The following is a 26,503-nucleotide window of genomic DNA, read 5'->3' as shown; positions in this document are numbered from 1 at the left end:
TGGCTATCTGGCTAACCAGATGGCTGTCAAATGTAGAAGAAAAATTTCCTCCTATGGGGGTTACCCATTTTGGTGGGTAACACAACTCAAAGTTTAGACCAGAGGGAAAATCAAGGGATCAACAAGATCTAGAGAAAGAGCCCAGTAAGGAACCCAAATAAGAACAGTCAAGTTCAAGTGTTATTACCCGTTCACAGTCCCTATCCAAGATGGAAGCAAATGCTGACATGACATCGTATCAAGGTGAGATATATACTTTAAAATTAAATCACTAGTTGCAGCAACTAGAAGTTTATTTTAGAGTTAACCACATAGATGAGGAACAAAAAAAATCATTTGGTAGATTGAAGTTACAGGGCCATGCTCTAAACTGGTGGGAAAGCTATACAGAGACACTTAGGCTAGAGGGTGATCCCCCAATAACTAAGTGGGAGAACTTTAAAACCCTCACAAAGTCCCAATTCTACCTAACAAGTATGTAGAGGACCAGTGGCTTTGATGGCACTACTTCAAGCAGAGGCAGGGGCAGAGTGTACACGAGTACACCACTAAGTTCAAGAAGATGGCCATCATGATAGGTATCTCTCCCTAAACCCGAATGTAATTCTCAAGTATCTTGGGGTCTACATAGCCATCTACAAAAACAGTGATCTTTTCCAAGCCAAGAACAGAGGATGAGGCTTGTGTATAGGCATAGTACCTTGAAAACAAGGGCCAAAAGAAAGGGCAGTCAAGCGGTTTGAAACAAAAAGAGCACCAAGAAGCTTCCAAGGAAGGGAAGAAGAAGTGGAAAGGGGGGAAGGACAAGAGGATAGCATCCACTGCACATCAATGCAAGGATCCTACCAATCATTGAAATCGCTACAATATCAATGGTCACATAAAGGAGCACCCAAAGTTGAAGTCAAAGAACTAAAAGGAGGATGAGAAGAAAAAGAATCTTATTGCCACAAATTCAAGCAATCAAGTGGAAAGCAACTCCAACATGGACGATAAGATTGTTTGTTCCTTATTTCAGAAGGAGGTGAATATGAGGGGTGACCAAGCTCTTCCACATTAAGATACAGGTCAAGAAAACCAAGATTGATGCCATGTTCAACTCAAGTTCACAGGCTAATCTCATATCAGTGGATCTGGTCAACAAATGTGGATTGGAGGTTTGAGATCATCCTAAACCATATCCATTGGGATGGGTAAATAAGGATACAAAAATCAAGGTAACAAAACAGTAGGATAAATTCTCTATCAATGTTGATTTTATTGATGAAGTAGAATTGGATGTAGTTCCACTTGATGTATGTGGACTTGTTTTTGGGAACCCCTATATCTATATGCGAGGTGTAATCTTCATGTGAAGAACCAACCAGTACCGCCTAATCAAAATGGGAGATCATTCATCAACAACGCACATAAACGCAAGTCTAAATTTCCTTTGTAAGTGTCGACCAAGCCAAGAAATTGATCAGTTTTAGCAAGAAGTATGTTTTACTATTTTTGAGAGAAAATCAGTCTAGCAAGGAGTCAATAAGGGTAAAGGTATCCCTAGAAGGGTGTGCTAAAAAATAGAAACAACAACTGGGAGGGTTGTGAAAGGCATACAAGGGAATGTTCCAAGACCCTAAAGGATACCACCCAAAAGGGAAGTGGAGAAAGAGATCCAATTGTTGTTGGACTCTCCATTGCCAAATATTTGGTTGTACAAACAGTGTGTTCTGGAAGCAAGTGAAGCGAAGCAGCAGTTGTAGCAATTCCTGGAGCAGGGTGTGATTTGACCAAGTACCTCACCTTGCGAGTCACCTATCATCATTGTGCCAAAGAAGGATGGGACTTAGCAAATGCACATCGATTACAAAGTGTTAAACAAAATTACACTCAAGAACATGTACCCCCTACCCAAGATTGAGGATCTATTGAATCACTTGCATCAAGCGAAAAACTTCAACAAGTTGGATTTAAAATTAGGGTATCATTAGGGGTGAGACAAGGAAGAAGACACTTGGAAGACTACCTTCAAAGCCAAACAAAGTTTGTATGAGTGGTTAGTAATTCCATTTGGTCTATGCAATGCACCACCTATATACATGAGACTAATGAATGATACACTATGCCCTTATCTAGATTCATTGTTATTCTTTATTTGGATGATATGCTAGTTTACAGTGCTACCTAGGAGGAGCACATCTCACACTTGATGCAAGGGCTACAAACTTTGAAGAAACATTAGCTACTAGAAAATCTCAAAAAAATGTGATTTTGCACAACAGTTATTGGTGTATTTAGGCTATGTGATTGGTGGAGAGGAGCTTCAGATAGATCCTACAAAGATGGGAGCCATCATGAAGTGGCTAGTGCCTACAAATGTTTATGAAGTTAGGAGTTCCATTGGAGCAGAATGAGTTACTCTACAGGATGGACAAGCTATGTGTTCCTAAAGGTGAGCAACTACAGCTAATCAAATAGGCTCAAACCTCCAAGGTTGCAAGGCATTTTGGTGTAGGGTGTTGAAATTCGAATGGATGATCGAATTTCTAAGCATGATAATTACTTGTGACTATGTGTGTGTGTGTGTTTCCATTAATGTTTACTTCATTCATTAGGTCATCAAGCAATTATACAGATACAATGCACAAAAAGACAAGGAACACCAGAAATTAGGCCAGCGGCAAGGGCAAAACCCATCAATCCTTTTCTCATAGATTCTTCATCAATAAGAGAAATCCAAGTCAAACTAACCAATGATCCAAGTGCCAAATCAGCCCTGCAGAGTCTGCCATGTTTTGTTCTATCACATGCCACAAATCTCCTACTTCACACCATTACGTCTGTCACAGGCTCGTATTACTCAGAGATTTCACATCATAAATAGATCTTTCACTGGCTCGCATCTAGAGAGACTTCGTATCACAGAGAGATCTGTCACAGGCTCGCATCACAAATAGACTTCGCATCACAGAGAGATTTGTCACAAGCTCGCATTATAGAGAGACCGGTGCCTTACATATAGCTCGCATACCAGAGAAGATTGGTGCCTTAAATAGTTTGTATACCACGGAGAAGTGTGCCTTAGATATCGAATTACTCTTCCACAGATGAAGTTCGAATTAGTTCCCAAAATATGGAGAATAGATGCCATTATGTAGTTGTTCATTCATGTGAAGAGACGCGTCCTTTGGGCAGGCCGACTTGCCTTTCTGGAGGGCCAACTTGGCAACTTGGAGGGACAAATGACACTTACAAAAATTTAAATTTTCTTCTTTTCACAAGGGTCACGAAGAACATGCCCTTTTACATTTTCTTTAGGCCAAAACAAAGCATGAAGCACATGCTAGAAAATAATAAAAAATTTTCTTCTTTTGATTTTACATAAAACACATATTGATATAATGACAATTATGAAGACCGAACCTAGTTACTATTCCAACATAGGGAAGATAGTGGCCAACTTATAGAGGTACAATATATCATGTGTACTAACCCAAAATACAAGAATATGTAGCTAGGTTCATTAGAGGATGTATGTTTTGTTTATTTGTCTAATAGAAGATGGAGTATGCTCACCCCTCCTTGTGGCAGCTCTTGTTCTTGGAGCTATGTTGTCTTCAAAGGAGTCGCACTCAAGCAATTTAGGAGTCGCCAGAAGAGGATCTATCTTGTCATTAGAGAAACCACCTCTTCAAATGTTTCAACCAAGGGAAGGTAGACTCGCTTCCTCCCCAACAATGGCGCCAAAATGTTACCACAATATCTAGTAGGCCTTGGAGAGGGAAACCCTATAAGGCAAAAAGCTAGACTAAATGCTAACAATGGGGCAATGGCCCACTGTCACCACAGCCAAGGCCCCCTACTCTACGGATTTTCACCAATGTGAGGAGTCCCAGTGGAATAGGATCACCTACGAAAGGTATTCTAAGGTTAAGGTACAAGATGATAGGCTAGAATCTCTCAACAAAGACTCAAATTTCAAGTATAAGGCTTCACTAAGAAGCGATATGCTTTCTATGAGATACCTAAGAAAGAAATGCACAAGAACTAGGGTTTGTTGAGTTTGCTGGAATATAGGAGTTTCCAAAATCAAGGCAATGGAGAGAAAAGGCTTCTTAAGATATACTTCAACAAGTACTAAGTTCATACAACCTTCAAGAAAGCCCTCAAGTTGAGGAAGAGAAACTAGGGTTTCCCTCTTAGGGCAACACTTAGGGAAAGAGATTTTATGGAGGAAACTTAAGTGGATCTGCACCAAATTTGTAGGTCAAGTACCCAAGACTCTTCACTTGATGTTTAGGCTCTCAAGCCTCCACAAAACCTCTCCCTAAAGATTTCGCTCTAAGCCATAGTTTGACATCCTAGCCTTAAAAGGGTCGAAATTTTAAGAGAAGAATTTATGGATGAAAAGAAATAATGATTGTGAAAATTCGTTGCAATAACTGATTTATTTCTCCTACTTATTTATGATAAATTATTTACCAAAACTTCAGTAAATACCAAAATAAATTCAGTTGCAGACTTCACAAACTAGAATTGAAAATTAAATGGCAAGAGAAACATCAACATATGAACAATCACATTGACACACTTGTTTTTGGACAATCGTCCCCGGAAAAACCCAATGTGGGAAAACCAGTGTAATAGATCTGAGGATTCTTATTATTGGCAGTAAATATCTTAATACAATCTAGGTTGCTCATCTAGCAATCTTTAATAGAGAAAATATTGGCGGTAAATCCGAGTGAGTTTTACCTCACTTCACCCAGCAGAATTCCGGCTGGTCTGGCACAAGACTGGCTAACCCTGACTATTTCTATGTTGACTCTACGTCAGCACTGTGTCTGCTTCTCTGCCCTCTACGTCAGCTATCCTGGTTGTTCTGGCAATTCCGGCTGTTCCCAATAGTTCCAGTTGTTCCGGCAATTCTAGATTTTGTGTGACAAGCAGCTTTTCTGCTCTGCGCTGGCCCTTCTAGCTTTGCGTCAGCTCTCCCAACTACCGCGCTGCCTCTCTGCAAGCTCTCTTCACCTCTCTGTTCTGTATTTTCCGGAAAGTCCTCACGGATTCTCTCTGCTCCTCAGCTACAAGATCTCCCCAATCGATTTTCCTCCTGAGAACTTCTCACCTCAGAAAATCGATTGCCTCAATCTCTCTGTGTGTTTCCAAATGAACCCCAAGCCTCCATTTTATACTTTTCGGTTGAGTCTTCAACGACCGAGATTAAGTCTCTAATCAACGGCTAAGATTAAAACACGACTTGATATGCCTTCTAGATCATTCTCGCCCATATTTTGATTAATACCCATTAATATTTTAATTTCCCTAAGTTTAGACTTAGGAACTCCATTAAAAATATTAATTATTTTAATAAAATACAATCTGGGTGGAATTTCACCAAACGGTTTCTGGGTTCTTTAGAACTCATGTGCCTTAGCCTCTCCACCAATTTTCAAGGTTAGAGCACTTCCGATGCTACCAAAAACTAACACTCCCTCTTAGCGAGGAAAGTGCTCTAGCAACAATGTCCACCTTCATGCTGCTCTGTTTCTGAAGCATCTCCTTTCTGCGTTGTTATTGCCACCAACACTGTGCTACTACTGCCACTGTACTGTTTCCCATGACACTGCCACTACCACTGTTGCATCTGTACTATAGCTCCCTCTCAAATGCTGCATCATTCTAATGAAAGGGATTTTTCCAACATACCCATCTATTCCCGAAATTGAACAAACTTGGCTCTTCCTAAATTCTTGGTGAGTATGTCTGCCACCTGATTTCCTATGGGAGTGTACTCCAACTGTAACGCTCCACGTTGAACACAGCCTCTGATAAAGTGACACCGAATATCAATGTGTTTGGAGCGATCATGAAATACTAGATTTTCAGAGAGCTTGATACAACTCTGATTATCACAGAAGATCCTTGACGCTTCCATCCTTCTCCTTAATAGATTTACAATCAGTTTCCTGAAGCCATATAGCTTCACATGTCGCTTTGCTAGCTGCCATATACTCAGCTTCAGCAAAGCTCAGAGCTACAGACTTCTGCTTCTTACTGCACTAGGAGGTCATCCCAAATCCAATACCGAAGCAATACCAATGGTATTTTTCCTGTCCACTGAACTTCCTGCCCACTCTGCATCAGTGAATCCACTCAATTCGATATCATTGCCCTTGGTGTACTTTAATCCAAAATTTACTGTTCCACGCACATACCTGAGAATGTGCTTTGTTGTTGCCCAGTGCGCCCTTTTTGGTTCCACCACGAACTAACTAAGGGTGTTGACAGCATAACACAAGTCTGGCCTGGTGTTGACCAGATACATAAGTGACCCAATGAGTTGTCTGTATAAGGTGGGGTCCACTTCCTTGTCTCCCGAAGCATCTACTTTCTTCCAATTGGTAATCATAGGCGTAGCCATAGGTCAACAATCCTGCATTCAAAATCTTTTCAAAATTTATGATGCATATCTTCCTTGGCCAAGGAAGATCTCACGATCCTGTTGTCAAACTTCCAATCCCAGAAAATAGTGCATTAGCCCCAAATACTTCAAACTCAGTTTCCAGGTTCTTCTTACAATCCTCTATGAGTCTGGATGATCCTGTCAAAAAAATATCATCCACATACAATACCAGAATCAACGGCTCCCCTTCTACCAGCAAATAATAAAGATTGGGATCCGCATCGCTCTTGATGAATCCCAACTGCTGTAAGTAGCTGTCAGTTCGACCATACCAAGCTCTGGGTGCTTGTTTTAGACCATACAAAGCATTCTTCAACCTGCACACATGAGTTCTCTTTTCATGTGTTTCAAAACCTTCTGGTTGTTCGATATATACCTCTTCTTCTATCACCCCATTCAAGAACGTTGTCTTGACATCCATTTGGTGAATCTCCCATCCCATCTGTGTTGCAAGAGATATAATGGATCTGATAGAGGTATATCATGCTACTGGGGCAAAGGTTTCCTCATAGTCTATTCCTTCCTTTTGCGCATATCCTTTTGCGACAAACCTAGCCTTGTACTTATCTACATTGCCATCTACAGCATACTTGATCTTGTAGATCCATCCCGAACCTACAATTGATCTGTTCTCTGGTCTTGGTACAATTTCCCAGACATCATTTGTCATGATAGAACTGTACTCTTCTACCATGGCATCCACCCATACCTAGTGTTGTACGACTTCTTGAAAACTACAGGGTTCTTTGACCTAAGCTACCAATGCTTGGTACCTATCAGGTTGTCTACGCTGCCTTTTCTCGACTCTAGGAGCTCCAACGAATTCCTTTGTGTCCCTCAAAGTCTGTCATACTTCTCGGCTAGTTATTCCACTAGTGGTGGGAGGTTCCATCTGTTCCTCTTCATGTACCTGCTATGACATTCCTGGCTCCTCTTCTCTTAAGGAGATGCTAGTACTAGTTACCGTGCTTGAATCAGATGCTTGCTTCCTGCCAGACCTGATCCTTGTCGCTGGACTAGAGGAACATCCTCATCCTATTCTTGAAATGGCATCTCACTAGATTTCCTGAAGGCTCTATCTTCCATGAACTTCGCAACCCGCCTTACTACAATCTTTCTGTTGCTCGGAATGTAGATCTGATATGCCTTTGAAGTCTCATTGTAACCTACTAGATACCCAACTTCAACAGTCTACTCTAACTTGCTCCACTTCTCTTCTAGAATATGGCAATAAGCTACACTTCCGAATATCCTGAGGTGACTTACTTCTGGCTTCTTTCCCGTGAAAACTCCCTCTGGTGTCTTATTTCCTAAAGCCCTGTGAGGAGTCCTGTTCTAAATGTGTACAGTCGTGACGCATGCTTCTGCCCATAAAAACTTGGGTAGATTCTGGTCATATAACATCGCCTTTGTTGCTCCAACAATAGGTTTGTTCTTCCTTTATGTGACTCCATTATGTTCTGGATTATAGCGTGTTGTCCATTCTCTTTGGATCCCTTCTCTTGCACAGAAACCAGTGAAGTTCTTATCCGTGTATTCTCCGCCATTGTCTGAGCGCAATATCTTGATCTTCCTTCCTTTCAAGTTTTCCACTAGAGCCTTAAACTCTTTAAACCGATCAAAGACCTCATCCTTAGTTCTCAAAAAATAGATCCAAGTTTTCCAGGAATGGTCATCTATGAAGGTAACAAAATACTCAGCACCACTAGTGGCCCTTGTAGACATCGAACCTCAAATGTCTGAGTGTATTAACCCCAATACACTATTAGCTCTATTGTTGCTTCTAGAATATGCTGCTTTGGCATACTTACCTAGCACGCAACCTCTGCATGTATCATCATGCTTGGTCGTAAGCATGGGAACCCTCGTAACAGTTTCCTTGAGCATTCGTAACGCCCCATGATGTAAGTGTCCCATCCTCCTATGCCACAACTCATTTAATTCTTTTTCTCCATCGACATTACTACTTATCAGTGCCATAGGAGACTTGAGTTGCAACTTGTACAATCTATTGCTCTGAGTTCCAATCTGGGCCCTCTTTTTCCACCATCGATGCTTGACATATACTCTATTACCAGTGAAGTATACATCATATCCCTTATCTTGTAATTGAGAGACAGAAATCAAATTCATTCCCATACCTGGCACATGCACAACATTCGTGGCCCAAAGACTATCTCCTACTGCTATCTGGAATATAACGATTCCTTTTCCTACTAAGGTGCACTTCGTCCTGTTACACATTGTGATTTGAAAGTTCATTTGTTCCTCCTAATAGCTCGAGAAATATTCTCGTTATCTAGTCATATGAGCTGAAGCCCTGTTATCAATGTACCAGTCCTTCGCTGATGTAGAACTTGATAGGCAAGCAAACTCCTCTTCCAGCCTGGAAGCTAATTCGGAAATATTCTGCTCCCTACTGTTTTCCATGCCCTTTTTCTTTGCTTCCATTTTGCCTGAACCTTGCTCTGATACCATGTGAAAATTTGTTGCAATAATTGATTTATTTCTCCTACTTATTTATGATAAATTATTTACCAATACTTCAGTAAATACCAAAATAAATTTAGTTGCAAACTTCACAAACTAGAACTGAAAATTTAATGGCAAGAGAAACATCAACATATGAACAATCACATTGACACACTTGTTTTTGGACAATCGTCCCCGAAAAAACCCAATGTGGGAAAATTGGTGAAGCAGATCTGAGGATTCTTATTATTGGTAGTAGATATCTTAATACAATCTAGTATGCTCATTTAGCAATCCTCTACAGAGAAAATACTGAAGGAAAATATGAGTGAGTTTTACCTCACTTCACCCAGCAGAATTCCGGCTAATCCGGCACAAGACTGGCTAACCCCGAATATTTATGCGTTGGCTCTGTGTCAGCCCTGCGTCTGCTTCTTTGCCCTCCGCATCAGCTATCCCGGTTATTCCAGCTGTTCCGGATTTTGCGTGACAAGCAGCTTTTCTGCTCTTCACTGGCCCTTTTGGCTCTGCGTCAGCTCTCCCGACTACTGTGTTGCCTCTCTGCAAGCTCTCTCCGCCTCTCTGTTCTGTATTTTCCAGAAAGTCCTTCTCCTGGATTCTCTCTGCTCCTCAGCTGCAAGATCTCCCCAATTGATTTTCCTCCTAAGAACTTCTCACCTCAGAAAATCGATTTCCTCAATCTCTCTGTGTGTTTCCAAATGAACCCCAAGCCTCCATTTTATACTTTTCTTGTTGAGTCTTCAACAACCGAGATTAAGTCTCTAATCAATGGCTAAGATTAAAACATGACTTGATCCGCCTTTTAGATCATTCTCACCCATATTTTGATTAATACCCATTAATATTTTAATTTCCCTAAGTTTAGACTTAGGAACTCCATTAAAAATATTAATTATTTTAATAAAATACAATCTGGATGGAATTTCACCAAATGGTTTCTGGGTTCTTTAGAACTCATGTACCTTAGCCTCTCCACCAATTTTCAAGGCTAGAGCACTTCCGATGCTACCAAAAACTAACAATGATCACCAAGGAAATGGACTAGTGCCTTGTCCTTTGGGCATATGGAGTCAAGGATGCTCAAGATAAGTTAAATTTGTCTCTAAGGAGGCCAAAAATTGATGTCCTATGTATCGATTCCCAACAATTACCCACTTCTAAGGGAGATGGAATTTGATGGAGAGTTATGAAGAATTCCTCTATTACGAATATTCATTACATGTTATACAATGAGTAACATATGCAATTCTCAACTATATAGCCTTTAAAATTTATCTTCAACAAATTAGTGCACAAATAAGCATAATCTAGAAGCAACAATTCCATACATTAGACAATTTCAAGATAAAAACCATACAATAGACAATTTCAAAATAAAAATCTTCAACAATAGGCACTTACAAGATAACATGTAGTATATCTATCCATTCACCAAGAAAATAGCTCCAAAGACAATCCAAAATAGCTTCCAAACATCAAAATGTGTCCAAGATACTCCAATAACCAAAGAAGCAGCAAATGTGAATTCCTTTAAGAGGTCTGAATTCTCCAAGTGATGATGATGAGAGATGAAATGATCTCTCTCTAGTATATACATGTCCAATGATCTCTAATTTTAGCTTAAGAGCCCCTCAAGCCATAAAATAATGGGCAAATACTAAGTGACCTTATAAGCCAACCTCATAGCTAATCTCAAATCATAATATATCACCCACAAGAGGGTCAAAATGTTGACATCATGCATGTGTAGGTCTCTTGAGGGCATGAGTTGGGCTCCTCTAGTGCCAAATTGAGCGAAGAGGGCTCCAAAAATCATACACTAGGGGTTGGCCCCTATTGACCACTAAAATTGCACTTGAAGACTCCATGCCCAAGGATATGTCAAAGCATTCCTACACTTACTTGTTGAATTTCCACGACCTTGGGTCTAGGTTAGAGTCTTAAAATCATTGACACTACCAAACCAAGAATCTCAACCATAAACTACTTTGCACAGCGGAAATATAAAGCAGTAAATCACATATGCACAAATATACACACTTTTTAACAAAATTGTACAATATCGTACAGTCACCAATCTTTGTTATATTAAACCAATCTGAATAATACAACAGTCTATGGTATACAAGATACAATGACAAACTTCGTTGCAGCTTCGATGTCGTATCTTGTCCTGTCGGTCCTTTGCTTCCGTACTGCTCACTAGTAGTGCCTTAGTCCATCAAGGCCACTACACATCGAGACTCTAGGAGGGCTGCCACCTAACAATGTTGCATGTCACTTTTGTTGCATGTACGTGTGCTCATAAATCTGCTCTCTAGGTAGGCCTAATTCCCGAGCAGTAATCTGCCTTCTAGTAGCCTCTTTTGTCCATCAAAGAGCTACTCATTAGGTTGCAAACTTCACCCAATCACGCATCAACAAATGTCCTTCTTGTATGTTGCTCTAGGGCTACTTTGGGTAGCCAACACACTACCCTCCAATCAGATCAATGGCACCTAATCCAATCACTGTTGATTCTGCTCCTAGGAAGACTCTTCACCTCCTTGGAAGACCCTCCACACGACATCAACAGGCTACAATGATTACGATCCAAACTAGTCAACTCCTTTGACCCAACATTCCTCCCAAAACACAGTTGTAATATGTTTGTCCTTGTTGTTTGTGACAACCCTGGTTAGGGCACATACTACAGCCCTCAATCCACCTTACAGTCAACAAACAAGCCCCCCAAGGGTTGCAGTGTTGGCTTATTGGGCCTTGACCCAGGTTCGGAAGAGTGATTAGCCAAACAAATCCCGCAACTACCGGCCCTTTCGGCAACAGCTCGCGGAGCGCAGACTGAGGTCTCACCCGAGGTAGCAGGGGAGGGTGCTGGAACCAGGTTTCCGCACCCTTGGGATGTCTTGATGTGGTCTGGAGGGGTCGCGAACCGTTCTGTGGCCTCGCACCACTCGGTACTATTATCGGGCTTCCGCGTAGATCCGCGTGGGTGTAATTTCTTATTAACGAAATTATTATAGATCTGATCTTCTTGTTACAGTCTTTAAGCAAACATTTAACAATAAAACCCAATGCACGCAATTATAAAAAGATATAAACTCATATAACAGATGCATAAACCAAAACACAATAGATCCGCGATACTTCAGAAACCACTTATCTTTATTAAAATCTTCCGTCAATACAACCAAATCCACCCTACGCACTCAGCTGCAAGGGTCCGCGCACACAGCTGCGGACTCTACCAGGCCTCTGCGCACACAGCTGCAGAGCCTCTATCTATCTACCAACACCCTTGACTCAGACTTACAGACGCAGATAATACTGTCTTCACAAACCCATAACACCAAGATCCAAAACAAAAACTTCTCAAAAACTGACTTCTAGCCATAGAGCCTTGCTCTATTTATACATTCCCATGGTCCGCAAACCATGGGCAGGCCGACTCACTTCCTATTATTTTACATTATTCTCGGGCGGACAACCCTTTGACTTGACTCATTACAATTCGCGCTCCGCGCACTTCGTGGAGTCTTTACCATACTTTTTCCCAAAATTGTGGACTTTGGGTCCCAAAACTATTACACGAGGCCTCTGCTACCCAACAGGCCCCCAACACAATCAACGTGACTCGTCCCGAGTCACTCGGCTGGTGCAGCAATCTTTGCGCGAAGGTCATGCAACAACTTTTGTGCTTCGCTTACACTTGCAACAAATTCTTCCGCCATCTGTTGTACTTGTTCTACGTGAGCCATCGATGCATCAGTATCTACTTCAGTCGCCTGTCCAGGTGCATATGTTGCCTACATGTGGGCCACCTTTCGCTCGATGGTGGTGGAAACCGCAAACGCCTCATCAAGCCAAGGTTGGATCCGTTCTTTAATCACTGCCGCTTTCTGCCGAGCGGTGTCAGCCTGTATCTTAAGAGCCTGAGCCTCCCTCATTTTGGCCAAATGCTGCATAATAGCAACCATCTGCACGGTCCCCTTGACATTATCATAGGCTTGTTGTAGCTCCCTTGCCTCTGTTTCCAACCATTGTAAGGTTGGATCCTCCTGTAGGGACGTGAGCATAATAAGTGATTGATCCAACACGTCAGAGCACTCCTACATAGCACATGCTATTGTTTCCCGTCCAGATTGAATGATGCCTCTCCGTTGTTCGGTGACCTCCGGTGGTGTAGAAGGCTGTGCTTTGAGTTTCAGCTCTGCGATCTGCAAGCTGAGAGCCAACTGAATCCTCGCAGCCTCCTCCTTTGCTTCACAGAACCCACTAGCCAACTTGTGGATTCGTATGCCAACAGGCAACTCGGCCGCAATCTCCAGCTCAGGGGCACGCGAACATGCCTCCCCTACAATTTGCTCCAACTGCCGATTTTGTGCGACTACTTCGTCCCGTTGGAGGCTCAACTGTTCTATATTAATTCTCTGCTCGCTGAGTACCTGTACCGCGCGTCCTTCCCTGGCGCGGAGCTCCATTGTTGCGTTGTCCTAGAGCTGGTACAAGCTTTCACGTAGGAGGGCAGCCAAATTTAATCCAAGCCCCGTAAGCCGGCCCACCACAGCTCTGTCCGCTGCATTTTTTGTTATCAACACTCCTGCTGGGAGCGTGATAATATTAGTCATTTGGGCCTTTAGCAGCTGCTCCGTCGCTGACATACCTGTAACTCCACAAGTAGCGATGGTTCCCGACTGCGAGGCCCGTGCCCCAACACAATCTGTTGCTCCGACATGGCCTCGTCGATTGCTTCCCAGGTGACTTCGCAAACTGTGTCCCCTATGTCACCTAGGTCACCCTCGGTCAATGTGGTAAGTTCTCCATCCCATTTAGACACCTTGGCCTTCTTCCACGGCTTCGTCCGTTCTGTTGGCCGCGGTCGTTTTAAGGGCAAACCCGTGGTGGTTGGCATCGTTCCTTCCGTCCCTATATCTGTGGCCGGCTCTGTGGTCACCTTCGGACCGCTTTCATCCTTTGTCGTCGCAACCCCTTCTGCGGGTGCCTTACCTGTAGAAGCCTGCGCTGCCTCCCGGGCCACCCGTACTTCTGCAGTGTGCTTGTTGTTCCTCTTTTGTTGTGCTACGCGCTTAGCTTCAGCCTTCTGTTTTTGGATAGTGGTCTCATCGCGCCCCACCACATCGGGTCCGCGCCACTCTAGTGGCCAGGTATCCAATACCGCAAAGACAGCCTCGTCAATGGCAATGAAGGGAAGTGTGGACCACATCTGGTCTAGGTCCTTGCGCGCCCGGATGTATACATGGTGCATGTCTACCTTAAACTCGGCAATGTTCTTCACACTGTCATATGTCTCGTCGGACAGACGGGGTTGCTGGTTGATCCATTGTTGGACGTTTGCTTCCATTAGTATCCAAAAAATCTTGATGCCCCGAATTCTTGCAGCGTCCCTCATCGCCCAGAGCGACGCATATTTGGTGGCTTCTGGCCAATCCTGGTCCAAGGAAGGGAACTGGCTGTCTTCGGGTAGTTCACTTGTAACCAACATGATGGATAACAGCAACCATGCATAGTGGAAGGTCTTACCCTCCTCTTGGGCCTCCCTGCAGTTGGTTAGGAATTCGTCACAGAGGAACTGCGCCCAATTGAATCGTTCCCCTTCTGTGCATTGCTCCGCTAGCGCGACGACTATTGTTGGGACCTCGTTGGCACGGCATTTCCGCATCACTTTTCCTACCAGCAACTGGGTAGCAGCACGGACCCCTTTGTTCGAAATACTGTCAATAGCATACCCTCGTTGCTTCTTCTCCAATTTGTATTTCTTTTTCAAGGTTTCCGTCATCGTCACATCACCACTCATAGCAACTATTTCCATGGGGTCCCTGCCTTCACAGGGAAGCTGTGAGATCTTGTGAATAAGTTCGGTCGTGATGGGAACGGGTTTGTCTATCCATAAGTATCCATCATGTACCAAACAGAGCAGTTGTCGGATGACCAATATTGTGATGGGGGCCGGTGAAAATGTGGAATGGATAGGAGACAAAGTAACCCAGCTTCCTCCACCTTTCGCAACCACTCCTTCGGCTGAAGTGTCGTAACAGTTCCCTCCACGCTTTGCTCCATTAGTTCGTTGGTCGCCAAATGGGGAAACTTATCGGTATCTGCAAGGTCCCAGTCTTCAAACTTCATAGTCGAGATGCGGCCGGTCGCCGTTCCTTCGAGCGGAACCCCTTTAGGGAGGGACGGGGTGATGAGTATGTTGTCAACGTCATCCAGATCTGTAGGGACCTTGGCCTTCCCTTTGCTTGGAGGAACATACTTGGGTCATCTTACTGGCTGGATATCTTCTTCGCCTTCTTCGTCTGGTTCTATTTCTTCAACATAGGTCGGAGGTTCCTCTTCCTCCTCGTCGCTTTCAATAGTAACAGCTTTGCCCTTTTCTTCCATTGTGAGCTTGCTAAATCGCGGATTTCGCGGCGACATCCTTACTGGTCTTGGTACCTAGGGGTCCTTCTTGGTCTGTGGCGTCCTAGGTGATTTAGGGATTTCGGCTGCCTGCGGTGTAGGATTCTGTGGAACATCCTTGGTGGGGGTTATCGACCTGAGTAATGACTCGTAATTCCTTTGGCAATTCCTGAAACCACGGGCTTTCTTTCATCAGTTTTTCATTCATCTTGCTCCTCTTGGTTTGAACCCAGGGCGTCCTATTCTTCGAATGATCAAGCTTTGTTGTGTGCCCCTTCACTTGTTTGTTATATACGATTTCGAATTCAAATTCGGCCTTTCTCCCTATTCGTGGCTCATTAATGCGATTTTGGCGGTTACCCCTATGCCTTAATTGCCCGCCGCCCCTTAAATGGGACATCTTATCATGAACAGTAACTGCAACGGTCGCCTTCCATCCCTCCCACGCGGCAGCGCAGCCCCTGGTACGCGGGTGTGTTCTATGCTTTTTACTGGCCCTGTGCGCCACGGTCGAATTGCGCAACTTTCCTGTAGCTTGTTTTATAGTCCCACGCCCTCTTTCAACTGCGTGGAGTGCTAAGACTGGGCCTCCTACAGATAGTCAAGTGGTCGCACCTTTCGTGCAAGCCTTCCTTTTCCCTGCTAGCCTGGGCTGCGGGCACCCTTCGCGTACCTTCGAATTGAATAGCTTATTGTGGTTTGTACTCCCTTGTTCAGTAGGGTGCAGTCGCAACCATGATAGCAGGGTCACGGCTTGTGCTAGGATCGTAGGAGGGCCGGCCAGGTCCGGTCCCTTCTTTCGCATGTTCGCGCGGCCCGTTTGTGTGCCTCCTATTTTTATTTTGTCAATTTCTTCGTCTAGCCTCGTGCTTTTCCTTCTTAGCCTTGCCCCTACTTCCTCCAGTTCGCGAAGTCTTAGGCTACCACGCCGAATGGCTTCCTGCAACCGCCGGATCCCTTCGTCCAGGTCTGTTCGTTCAGGTCGAACGGCAGGGGCAGTGGTCGAGGAAATTCTCTTTACTTCCCGTCCGATCATGGATAGAGTTCTCTTGGCATACCCTGCTCTGTTTACAGTCTTATCGGCCTTGCGAACCCTTGTTACGCGCAAATTCAATTAGGTCGATGATTGCGCAACATACCCCCGTGCCCGCCGTTGTAGATGGGTGGCCTCCCTGCTCCATCGTGGCTGCCCTGGCTGCGTTCACCGCACACATCCTCCAATCTGTACCCGGAACCGCCTTCTACCTCCGCGCTCATTCCACCTCATCTTCCTTTGTGCACACCACCCTGGTGTGATTGCCGTGCGCGGTGCCTCTTCCGTCACCCCCTGCGGCTTCAGCCTTATGATTGAAGTTCCGCAAAGGTTGACAAAATCCTCCTCCTTTGTTGCGCCATTGTCCGCTGGCTGTTGTCGTACCTCGGTTGTCACGCGTCGTAGCGATCTAATCATCATGTTACAGTTGAGTGTTGTGACTTCATGCAATCGGTTCTGCCATCGTTCAATCTCCTCATCTGAATCCGAGGTGCAGGAACTATCGCGCTCCCATGAGATTCTCCCGTCCACTGTGGGATTCACCCGATCCTGGTCTTGCGCTGTTATCTGGTAGATGCAGTCCAGTTCATCGTCACTGTCCTCGTTGCGCACCGGTTCAGTGTAGCGCGCTCCTTCAGCTGGGTCTAGCGGAACTATTACCCGGAGTGACTTTTTTTCGAATGTCATTTTCCGTTTTTTTAAGTTGATGACCCAATCTATTCCTAGCAATGCAGGGTATGGATTACTGTCATCAACAATTTCTATTACCTCGAAGTCGGTCTGTGTACTTACGCCTTCAATGTCCACTGTCACCCCTTGCAGTCGTCCCATCGGTAAGATCTTTTGCTGGTTGGCCATCTGTAGTTGAATAGGAGACCACTGTAGTGCGGGCCTACCCATGCATTCCCACGTTTGCTTAGGCAACACATTCGCATCCGACCCTAAATCCAGAATGACCTGGTCCATCTCGTATTCATCGATTTGTGTCATCATTCGCATCTCCCGTCCGGTGCGCAGAGCATGTTTTCCTAGTTTCCGGACTACGCGCAGCTCCCCTGACCCTGCGCACTTAGTGATCAGCTCTTGCAGTCCTTTAACGGCTCTATTGTCGTGCAAAAACTTCATACATGTCTCTAAAAAGGTGGTAAGCATAGAGGGATCCATTCCCAGCTCAATTGGATCCCTTCTACCTAGAGTAGAGACTTCCGTGAAGCTCTTCTGAGCTTCCTTAGACGTCTTCTTCACCTGTTCCATCTCAAAGTCAGGTTCCCTTGTAGGGGCATCACGACCCTTCCCATCTTCTCCAAGCTGTTTCCGCACATCTCCCCCTGTAGTTGCGTCGCTCCTTAGTACCATGTTTATGCTGGGGTCCTCTTCGCGCGGTTCCGACTTCATCATTTGGACATTTTGAGTTGGAGTGGGCTGCAATACCCCCTTTTCGCGCATCTGGGCAATTAGCGTCGGACAGTCTACCATTTCATGGTCAAACTACTCACAGTATGGACAAGATATTCTCGTAGGGTTAGTACAGTCGCGAGCGTAATGCCTCGGCCCGCCGCAATTATAACAGATCAACTGTCCGCGGCCCCGTCCAGGCCCCATTCCTCTTCCTCATCCGCATCCTTGGAATCCCCCGCGGGGCCCTGCGGCTGGGTCAAAACCCCGCGCCTCAGTCTGCATTCGATAGGCTAGGGTCCTCTCCATCATTAGCTCGTAGCTTCGACAAGTTCGCTCATCGTGACCCACTGACCTACAAAAGTTGCAATACAGCTGCTGCGGAGTCTGGGTATACTTCTGCAACAGGTGGCAGTTGTCTGTTGCGTGCTTTCCTCCTACTTGACAAATCGCGCACCATAGGGCAGGCGCCGCACTTGGCCCTGCTTGTACCTCCAGCCTTAATGGCATCAGCCCCCCTCCCGCCAGATAGTTCGTGAATACGGGGCAGTGGTCTTTTTCGTGACCTTGACCTTTGCATTTGATGCATCCTACTTCTGTACGCACCTCCGGTCGGGGTGCCCTTTCTTGCTTCAAACTTTGCATTTCTAAGCACAGGTTTTGTAGTTGCGCATGGATTTGTTGAACTCCCAACCCCAGATCCTGTATTGGAGTTTCATGCAACCTCATCGCTGTCTCCAATGCTTCAGCTTGGGTTGAGATCTTTTGCTGTGATAGCGCCATCCTCAGATGTGGTGTCAATGACGCCACAAACCACGCGCAGTTGGCCTCGCGGATTGTACTTTTCAATCGCTGATCTAGATCCATTAGCATCATGTTGGCCTCGCGAATTGTACTTTTCAATCTCTGATCCAGATCCCACGGGGTTTCACCAGGCATCATCGCAATCTCCTTGAACCCGATGATCGACTGCGTTTCCGATTTTGGTCAGCTAAATTCTTTGTTCAACGCGTCCTGAATCGCCACTATTCCCGCATTCGGGTGATCGCTAGAGTACTTTATATACCACGTCAACGCGCAGTCCTGCAGTGCGCTAACCAGAGAAGCCTTTTTGATGTTCTCATCTGTTACACCTTGGGCTTCCCATACAGCCTTTACCACGAACCAGAACTGATCTGGTTCCTCATTTCCTACGCCTCTAAGTACCGGCAACTTGATCGCACCTGCCATCCCTACCCTCAGTGGTGGCAGCGGTGGGGTAGGTGAAGATAGGTTGGATGTGGGTGAAGTAGTGATGTCATGGATGGCGATGATATTAGTGGAATGCGCTACTTTATTAATCGGATTGCGCTTCTCGGAGAGAACCCTGCGAACTCCTCCTCACTCTCTCGCGAGAGTGAAATCAGAGCACTGTTTTCTAATCCTTCGATCCCTCGGTAGCCTCTTCTGCTCCTTGTTACCCCAGACATCAATGGATGCGCATAACCCGTTTTTCACATAACAGCATTTTAATCCAAGTATTCAACGATTTGATGTACTTACCCCGCGGTCCTTGGAGAAAGCGCCTTTCTGCCTCGCTGTAACTCACAGTTGTGTCTATCGCAAACTCGGTTATAAACCCTCCTATTATTCGATCCAACCAGTGATCTACTGCCCGTGCGATTTTGTCTTTAGATGCTTCCAGCCTACGCACCAACTCTGGAGTCCACACGATGGGTTGATCCAGTCTGCACCTTCCCTAACTGTCAACTAGCCTCGCGATCCACTCATACAGCTCTGTCGAGAAAGACGCGAAGAAGATCTCGTGGATTTCTATGTATATGTAGCAATCCAGCCACCTTTCCTCAGATATCCGCGGATTTTTGTTTTCCTGTACCACGAACTCGTGAAGCTTCTGATCCAACCAATCTTCAAGCTCTTTCTTTGTAGGGTTCCAATGTTCCGACATGAAACATCGCTCAGGCAAATCCCGATCCTGGCAACGGAACCATTTGTTGGCTTATTGGGCCCTAACTCAGGTTCGGAAGAATGATTAGCCAAACAAATCTCGCAACTACTGGCCCTTTCGGCAACAGCCCGCAGAGCGCGAACTGAGGTCTCACCCGAGGTAGCAGGGGAGGGTGTTGGAACCAAGTTTCCGCACCCTTGGGATGTCTTGATGTGGTTTGGAGGGGTTGTGAACCGTTCTGTGGCCTCGCACCACTCGGTACTCTTATCGGGCTTCCGCGTAGATCCGCGTGGGTGTAATTTCTTATTAACGAAATTATTATAGATCTGATCTTCTTGTTACAGTCTTTAAGCAAACATTTAACAATAAAACCCAGTGCACGCAATTATAAAAAGATATAAACTCATATAACAGATGCATAAACCAAAACACAATAGATCTGCGATACTTCAAAAACCACTTATCTTTATTAAAATCTTTCGTCAATACAACCAGATCCACCCTGCGCACTCAGCTGCAGGGGTCCGCGCACACAGCTGCGGACTCTACCAGGCCTCTACGCACACAACTGCAGAGCCTCTATCTATCTACCAACACCCTTGACTCGAACTTACAAACGCAGATAATATTGTCTTCACAAACCCATAACACCAAGATCCAAAACAAAAACTTCTCAAAAACTGACTTCTAGCCATAGAGCCTTGCTCTATTTATACATTCCCATGGTCTGCGGACCATGGGCAAGCCGACTCACTTCCTATTATTTTACATTATTCTCGGGCAAACAACCCTTTGACTTGACTCATTACAATTCGCGCTCTGCGCACTTCGCGGAGTCTTTACCATACTTTTTCCCAAAATTGTGGACTTTGGGTCCCAAAACCGTTACGCGGGGCCTCCGCTACCCAACATGCGGTCCACCTTGGCAGGCCTCCTCACTTGCCACGCTGACTCCTTAGGGCATTGTCCACCCTTGACAACCCTCACGCAGTCCCTAGTTGTGTGTTATGGCCTGCGACCTAGCACAACAGTTGTTTTGTAGCCTCGGCTTCCAAGGATGGTGCCCAAACAATCCCAAACAGTAGCGTTTTGCTCCTCTTGTACTCGTCCTAGCTGCCTCCCTCTTCCGCACTTGAGAACAACACCTCGGATCTTGTCTTGGCCCTAAAACAGTCACCCAAACCCTCGTTGTCCTGTAACTTCCTGCGTTGCGGCTACACTAGGCTAGAGTTATCCCTCTCCACCGAGTTCTCTTTCTTGGAGAAATGTTGCACACTTGGATGATTAAAACAACATGCCATCACCCTCTTTTTATAGCCTAAAAAGGAGCTCCAACGAATAGATGAAAATTACATCAAGCCTACATGACTTGAAAACCAATAATTAATTGTCAACTTCAAAAATTTATTTCTCCACTTCCACAACTTGGGATTCGACGATTCTCGCAGCGTTGGATTCTCCTTTCCGCCCTATATCATCTCATGCCATCACATGTAGAAATGTGCTCCCGAAATTGGCCCAAACATGATTGGGTGCATAACCTCATCCTTGGGTTCCAAGCCCACAAGTGACCCTTGTGGTGCTTTGCCCTCCAAACCCTTAACCCTAGGGCTTGGAGTACCTTCCAAGCTACACAAATCAACATTACAGAGTTCCAGATTTCACAGGGCTTCTAAGCTCCTTTCCTTCTCTCTTTCTTCATTCAGTCCTCAGATTTTGCAACCCTACAGGGATATTGTAAAAATGACACTAGCATGATGAATAAAGCTATGCAATGGACCTATGATGTTGAGACTCGATCAGTGAGCAAGTACACCTTGGAGTGTTTTTTTTTACTTGATTAATTATTCCTGATTTTCAGCGGCAAATAATTTTCTAGGTTTTTCCTCTCACTTTTGTCTCCTTGTTGGTCAAGTTTTTGTTTTCATTTTATTTTCTACGCTGCTACAAACATATCCTCAAAATTCCTATTATTATAGATACTATTTTCTTTTTTCATCGTAAAAAGAAAAAGGTAACCCTCCAGTTTATCAAACATTAACACTTCAACTTTGGATGATATCTTGGGCTTGTAACAAACATTTTGAGGTAACATAATAGTTGCAACAGCAATAAAATTCCCATTTTCAATCTTATCCCCTACTGCAATCACCTAATCCCTTAAACTTAAGTTTGGTGATGTGATTTGTAGCCAAAGCATCTTAACCAATCCTCAAATTATACAGCTAATTTCTCAAATAAAGAATCCTCAATGCATTCTGACAAGGAATTCGATGGTATGACAAGTGTCTCGCTGCATCAAAGTTGCACCACTTGGAATAAGATGAAACTCAATGAACCCTGCAACTAATACTTGGTCACAAAACTCAGAAAATTTAAAAAATACCTATGTTGCAGGAAACGTGGTATAGAGGTCCGTTTCCGTACGGAAACGGGTACGAAACGCGGAAACGCGTTTGGTACGGCCGTGAAACGCGTTTCTGGCCGTACTGCCACGTTTCCCGAAATGGAAACGTGGCCAGTACGGCCAGAAACGCGTTTCAAGGCCGTACGACCCACGTTTCCTCATTAACTTGTGTTTTTTTAATTTTTTTTTTAATTTGTTTTTTAATTTACTTTTAGGGTATGTTAGTGACTTCTTGTTGCTTCTAGATGCGTGTCTAAAGTTATAAAAGTGAATTTTTGCCCTAGTGTTGATATGCAGTTCATCAAGAAGTTTGAGGGATATGCAATTCATGGTAATGTTAAATTCTTAAAGTAAAAGGATGAAAATGAAAAATAAAGGAGAATATCACTTTTACTTAAATTTTTAACATTACCATAAAATGACTCAGGGTGTTTGAGAGTGGTTTCGCCCTCATTGGGTTTCATATGGAGAAAGTAGAATTTTAGATCTCATTCAAAATCCAACAGACTTATTTGTTTTTCAGGATTTCAGGATTGGAGGGATTGCAATGTTTCCATTGGATTTTATCATGTACTAGGGTATGGAACTTGTATTTAATCAAGAGAACCAAGCCCTCTATGCAGGGGAAACTCCCAATAATCAAGATCATGTAGGGTACTAGGGTATGAAACGTGTAAATCAAGAGCACTAAGGTCGTTCGACTATGTAGGAGGAGACTCCCAATACAACAGTGGTCCTTCTAAAGAATGGGATGTGGATGCAGAAAATCCTGATTTGGATCTCTCTCTTGCAGCCTTATAGTCTTTATTGTACTTGCAACCTCATATATTAATATAAATAAAGGCCGATTTTGAGATTTGGATATATAATAAAGGTTGCTTTTGGATATTCCGATATTTTTATTTTCATTATGTGATCATTCATGAGTAAATGTGATGTAAATTAAATCTTAATGTTTAAGTGTAATAAATTATGATGTATCATTTATGCTTTATGATTGCACATATATATATATATATATATTCGCGTTTCCCCGTTTCCAAAATTTGGGGAGGTCACGTTTCGTATCGCTTCCCATTTCGGAAACTCATACCCATTTCCCCGTTTCGTGCAACTTAGAAAAATACATAATATATTCGAAATTTAATTTTGAAAAGATATATAAATTCATGCACAACAATTGAACAACAAACAATTAGGAACCAAATATGGAAGTTTGTTTGTTTCCACTGAATTCAGGGGTGAAAATAGGCAAATCACAGCTAGATGCATAAAATAACATACTATAATTTGAGTCTCTGAGAGACGAAGACATAATGGAATACATTGACGCTCTAAAAGGCCTCCATAGACCAAAACTCATCAATGTCTGATCTAAATAGTAAATACTCAGCCATGAAGATAATCATTGGTCTATTTCTTAGGTACCCTGGCTCAGTCTTGGTTTAACTGCAGCCAAACTCCCCAAATGCAAGCTGTGAGTGTAAAATGAGGTGAGCTTTGTTTATTATGGGGTAAGTGAACTTATGTTTTTTTCTATTTTTTGATCATTTGTGTGGTATGTAGAATCTTGTTAGCCACTTAACATGAATGACACAGACTCAATGAAGGCATACTTTACCTCCTTTGAATCAAGCCAAGTCATATGCTGACTCAGCTCCCCCACTGACCAGATTATTTGTTTTCGGCCCATACCACATCAAAATCAACCAGGTGACCCGACCAATCCAACATATGCAAAATGACTTCATTTAAAATTGGCATCTCAATAATTGCAAATGCTTGCATCTCCTTCTTAACATTGGCTTTCGTTCCTTGCCATATGTCGGTTCTGATTCTTTATTTCATAATTCCCTAACCGGTATAATATTCCTCATTCTAAATTTCAAGATAGCATTAATGATTCTAGCCATCTTATCCTATCTTAACCCTCTTTATTTTTAGCAGAATAGAGCACCCATCTAGGGCATTACACTACTAACAATTTCTTGTCTTGACTATGACTGCCCACTAATCAATCCCGCTTAGATCCCACTTAATGCAAGGAAAGGAAAAGGCAAATAAATTAGTAAAAGAACATTCTAAGTCGTGTATGTAACCAAGAACACAATACCCAAAGCCACCCACATTCAAAAATTGAGATAATCATCTGCCATTAATCTCAACTTCACTGAAGGCATCCCCGCATCCATTCTGTCTCACCAAAAGAACGCATCTTAGACCCTTCAAATAAGGATATTGTCCACCATTTCCCTGAAACCAACAAAGAGGGCATAGAGCCATAGGCTAATATAGCAAACACCTCTAGCACAAACCCATATAATCCCGGGTCTGATACACAATCACCAAAATTACAGTGGCTAATATAACAACACCTCTAGCACAGACCTATCTGATCCCGGGTCTGGTACATACCTTTTGCGAAAATTGTGGTTCCATATTTGAAATTCATATACATGGGTTGAACTTGAGATATGTAAGAGGGGGATAGCAAACCCTGATTTGGATGGGTTCATGCTATTGTCCATATTCAAAGAACCCAATGCTTCTTCTAGATTCAATGCAACAGTTCAGACACAAAGTGTTAATGGACACCAATGCCACCCTGGCTACAGAGCACCTCGCTTCTCTGGATGCAGATAAATAAAATTCCAACTAAAACCTCCCAAAATTTGAGAAACCGCTATCACAGAAAAGAAAACCAACACGAATCCCAGAAGCAAGCCTATCAATAAAGCTCTGAAAACCTTCCAAGAAGAAGCAACACACATACCTGGGAGATGCTGAAATTGTGATTATCTTGGAAAATAGATCCGGTCTTTCAATGGAAGCCAACATGCCAACCAGTCCAGAGACCGAATGCCCCACGAAGATGCAGGAATCCACTTGAAGCTCTTCAAGAATGGCGAGAAGATCATAAGCATAGCCATAAAGAGTCGAATATCGCTCAAAATCAAAGAACTCCGGATTGGTCGTCCCTGCACCCATGTTGTCAAACATGATGAGCCTGTATCTGCCTTCAAGAATTGGAACCACGTGCTTCCACACAGACTGGTCTGTGCCAAATCCATGAGCCAATACAATGAGCTCATGGCCGGATCCCAGTACATGAACATTGTGAGCATTTGTTAAATACATTTTTTCCTTTAGATGCAGGTCCCAAAACTATAGACAACCACCATCAAGATTGAAGTGCAGGGAAGGCTTATCTTTCTCGAACCTGTGAGATATTATGGGCTGAACGACCTCATGGCGAAGATGACTGACTGCTACATGGCCACGCAGAGAACAAAGATAGACGACAGGTTGAATCATCACCTGCTCCCACCTCGGGACAGGATCTCAATATTAGCGAGCAAATCAGTTTTCTTTGCGGATTCCATACAAATAAAAAATTGAGAGAACTCAATCATACTTCCTCACACGTGTCGTTACATCATTGGTTCTATTTTTCAGTTTTGGATTCCTCTGTTATTCTTGTCACGCTATACTATGAGCTTCTGCTTTGAGTGTGACACCTTAGGCTGTGGTTACTATAATTTATGCGATTATTTATTTATTAAAATTGTACTGTAATTGATGTGATTATTTATTAGAGTTGTTTTTTCACCTAGGTGGAAAAACCTATCAACTCAGGTGTCAAAACCAACAGTGAGGACAGCCATCTCTGGCTGCTATCCGCGAATCTCAGTTTGACTCATCACAGATAGATAGGAAAACCACGCCACCTGAAATAACCCGCTGGTGGTCCGTAAGGGAGCAGGGTCATCACTCCTGCCAGATATATTAGAGTTGTTGCTATTATTTATTAAAATTGACTATGGTATATTTTATGTTTTTTAGATTTTGTTTTATATTAAATAATTACATAACAACAGTAAAATCCATATGTTTCTGCTATCTACATTTTGTATGCTAAGAATTTTTGTAATGATAATCCTATAATATGTGGATGTGGTTTATTTTTATAATATGTGGATGTGGTTTATTTTCAAAATAAGATGGAGAATTAGATCATAATATCATTAAATAAAGAGAGTGATGTGGAAATTATTGCTTCTAATGGCTAGAATATAATTCTTATAATGTTGAGTATTAATTTCTTTTATTTCCTATAGGTCTCTTTTTATTTAATATAATTACTATTGATTCTTATTTTCTTTATACTTCCTTCTTTTATAATATTATAATGAATATCTTTTTCCTTTTTTATTGGTTTGATTTTAGTCATTTTGTTTTACTATTTATATATATATATAAAGATGTTCATAATATTGATAGTTATTCTTATTATTTTAGTATATTTATTCTAATCAACTTTTATATTTTATTTTTAAAGTTACTTATGTGTTTTAGACC

At 43.3% G+C, this 26,503-nt stretch overlaps 1 protein-coding gene across 13 annotated transcripts in view; it reads right to left on the bottom strand.

Annotated features, from left to right (window-relative positions):
• The window catches only part of KAI2 (alpha/beta-Hydrolases superfamily protein), a 38,496-nt gene extending 12,985 nt beyond the window's left edge, over positions 1-25,511 (bottom strand). For 12 of the 13 annotated variants that reach the window (XR_016267092.1, XR_016267093.1, XR_016267097.1 and 9 more), the window contains exon 1: positions 24,918-25,511. Coding sequence is in view for 5 of the 13 variants with exons in the window: in XM_089459943.1 (XP_089316069.1) it covers positions 24,918-25,282 (365 nt within the window). In the remaining 8 variants the exon portion in view is untranslated. The remainder of the gene's footprint in view (positions 1-24,917) is intronic. The other variant, XM_089459939.1, reaches the window with a different exon arrangement.
• Positions 25,512-26,503: the final 992 nt, after the last annotated feature.

The sequence above is a fragment of the Pinus tabuliformis genome, chromosome 7, assembly GCF_031772625.1.
Source record: "Pinus tabuliformis cultivar Carrire ecotype Pingquan chromosome 7, CPIR1, whole genome shotgun sequence".
NCBI lineage: Eukaryota > Viridiplantae > Streptophyta > Pinopsida > Pinales > Pinaceae > Pinus > Pinus tabuliformis.
Note: the sequence above shows the minus strand (reverse complement) of the source record. Positions and strands in the feature narration are given on the sequence as shown.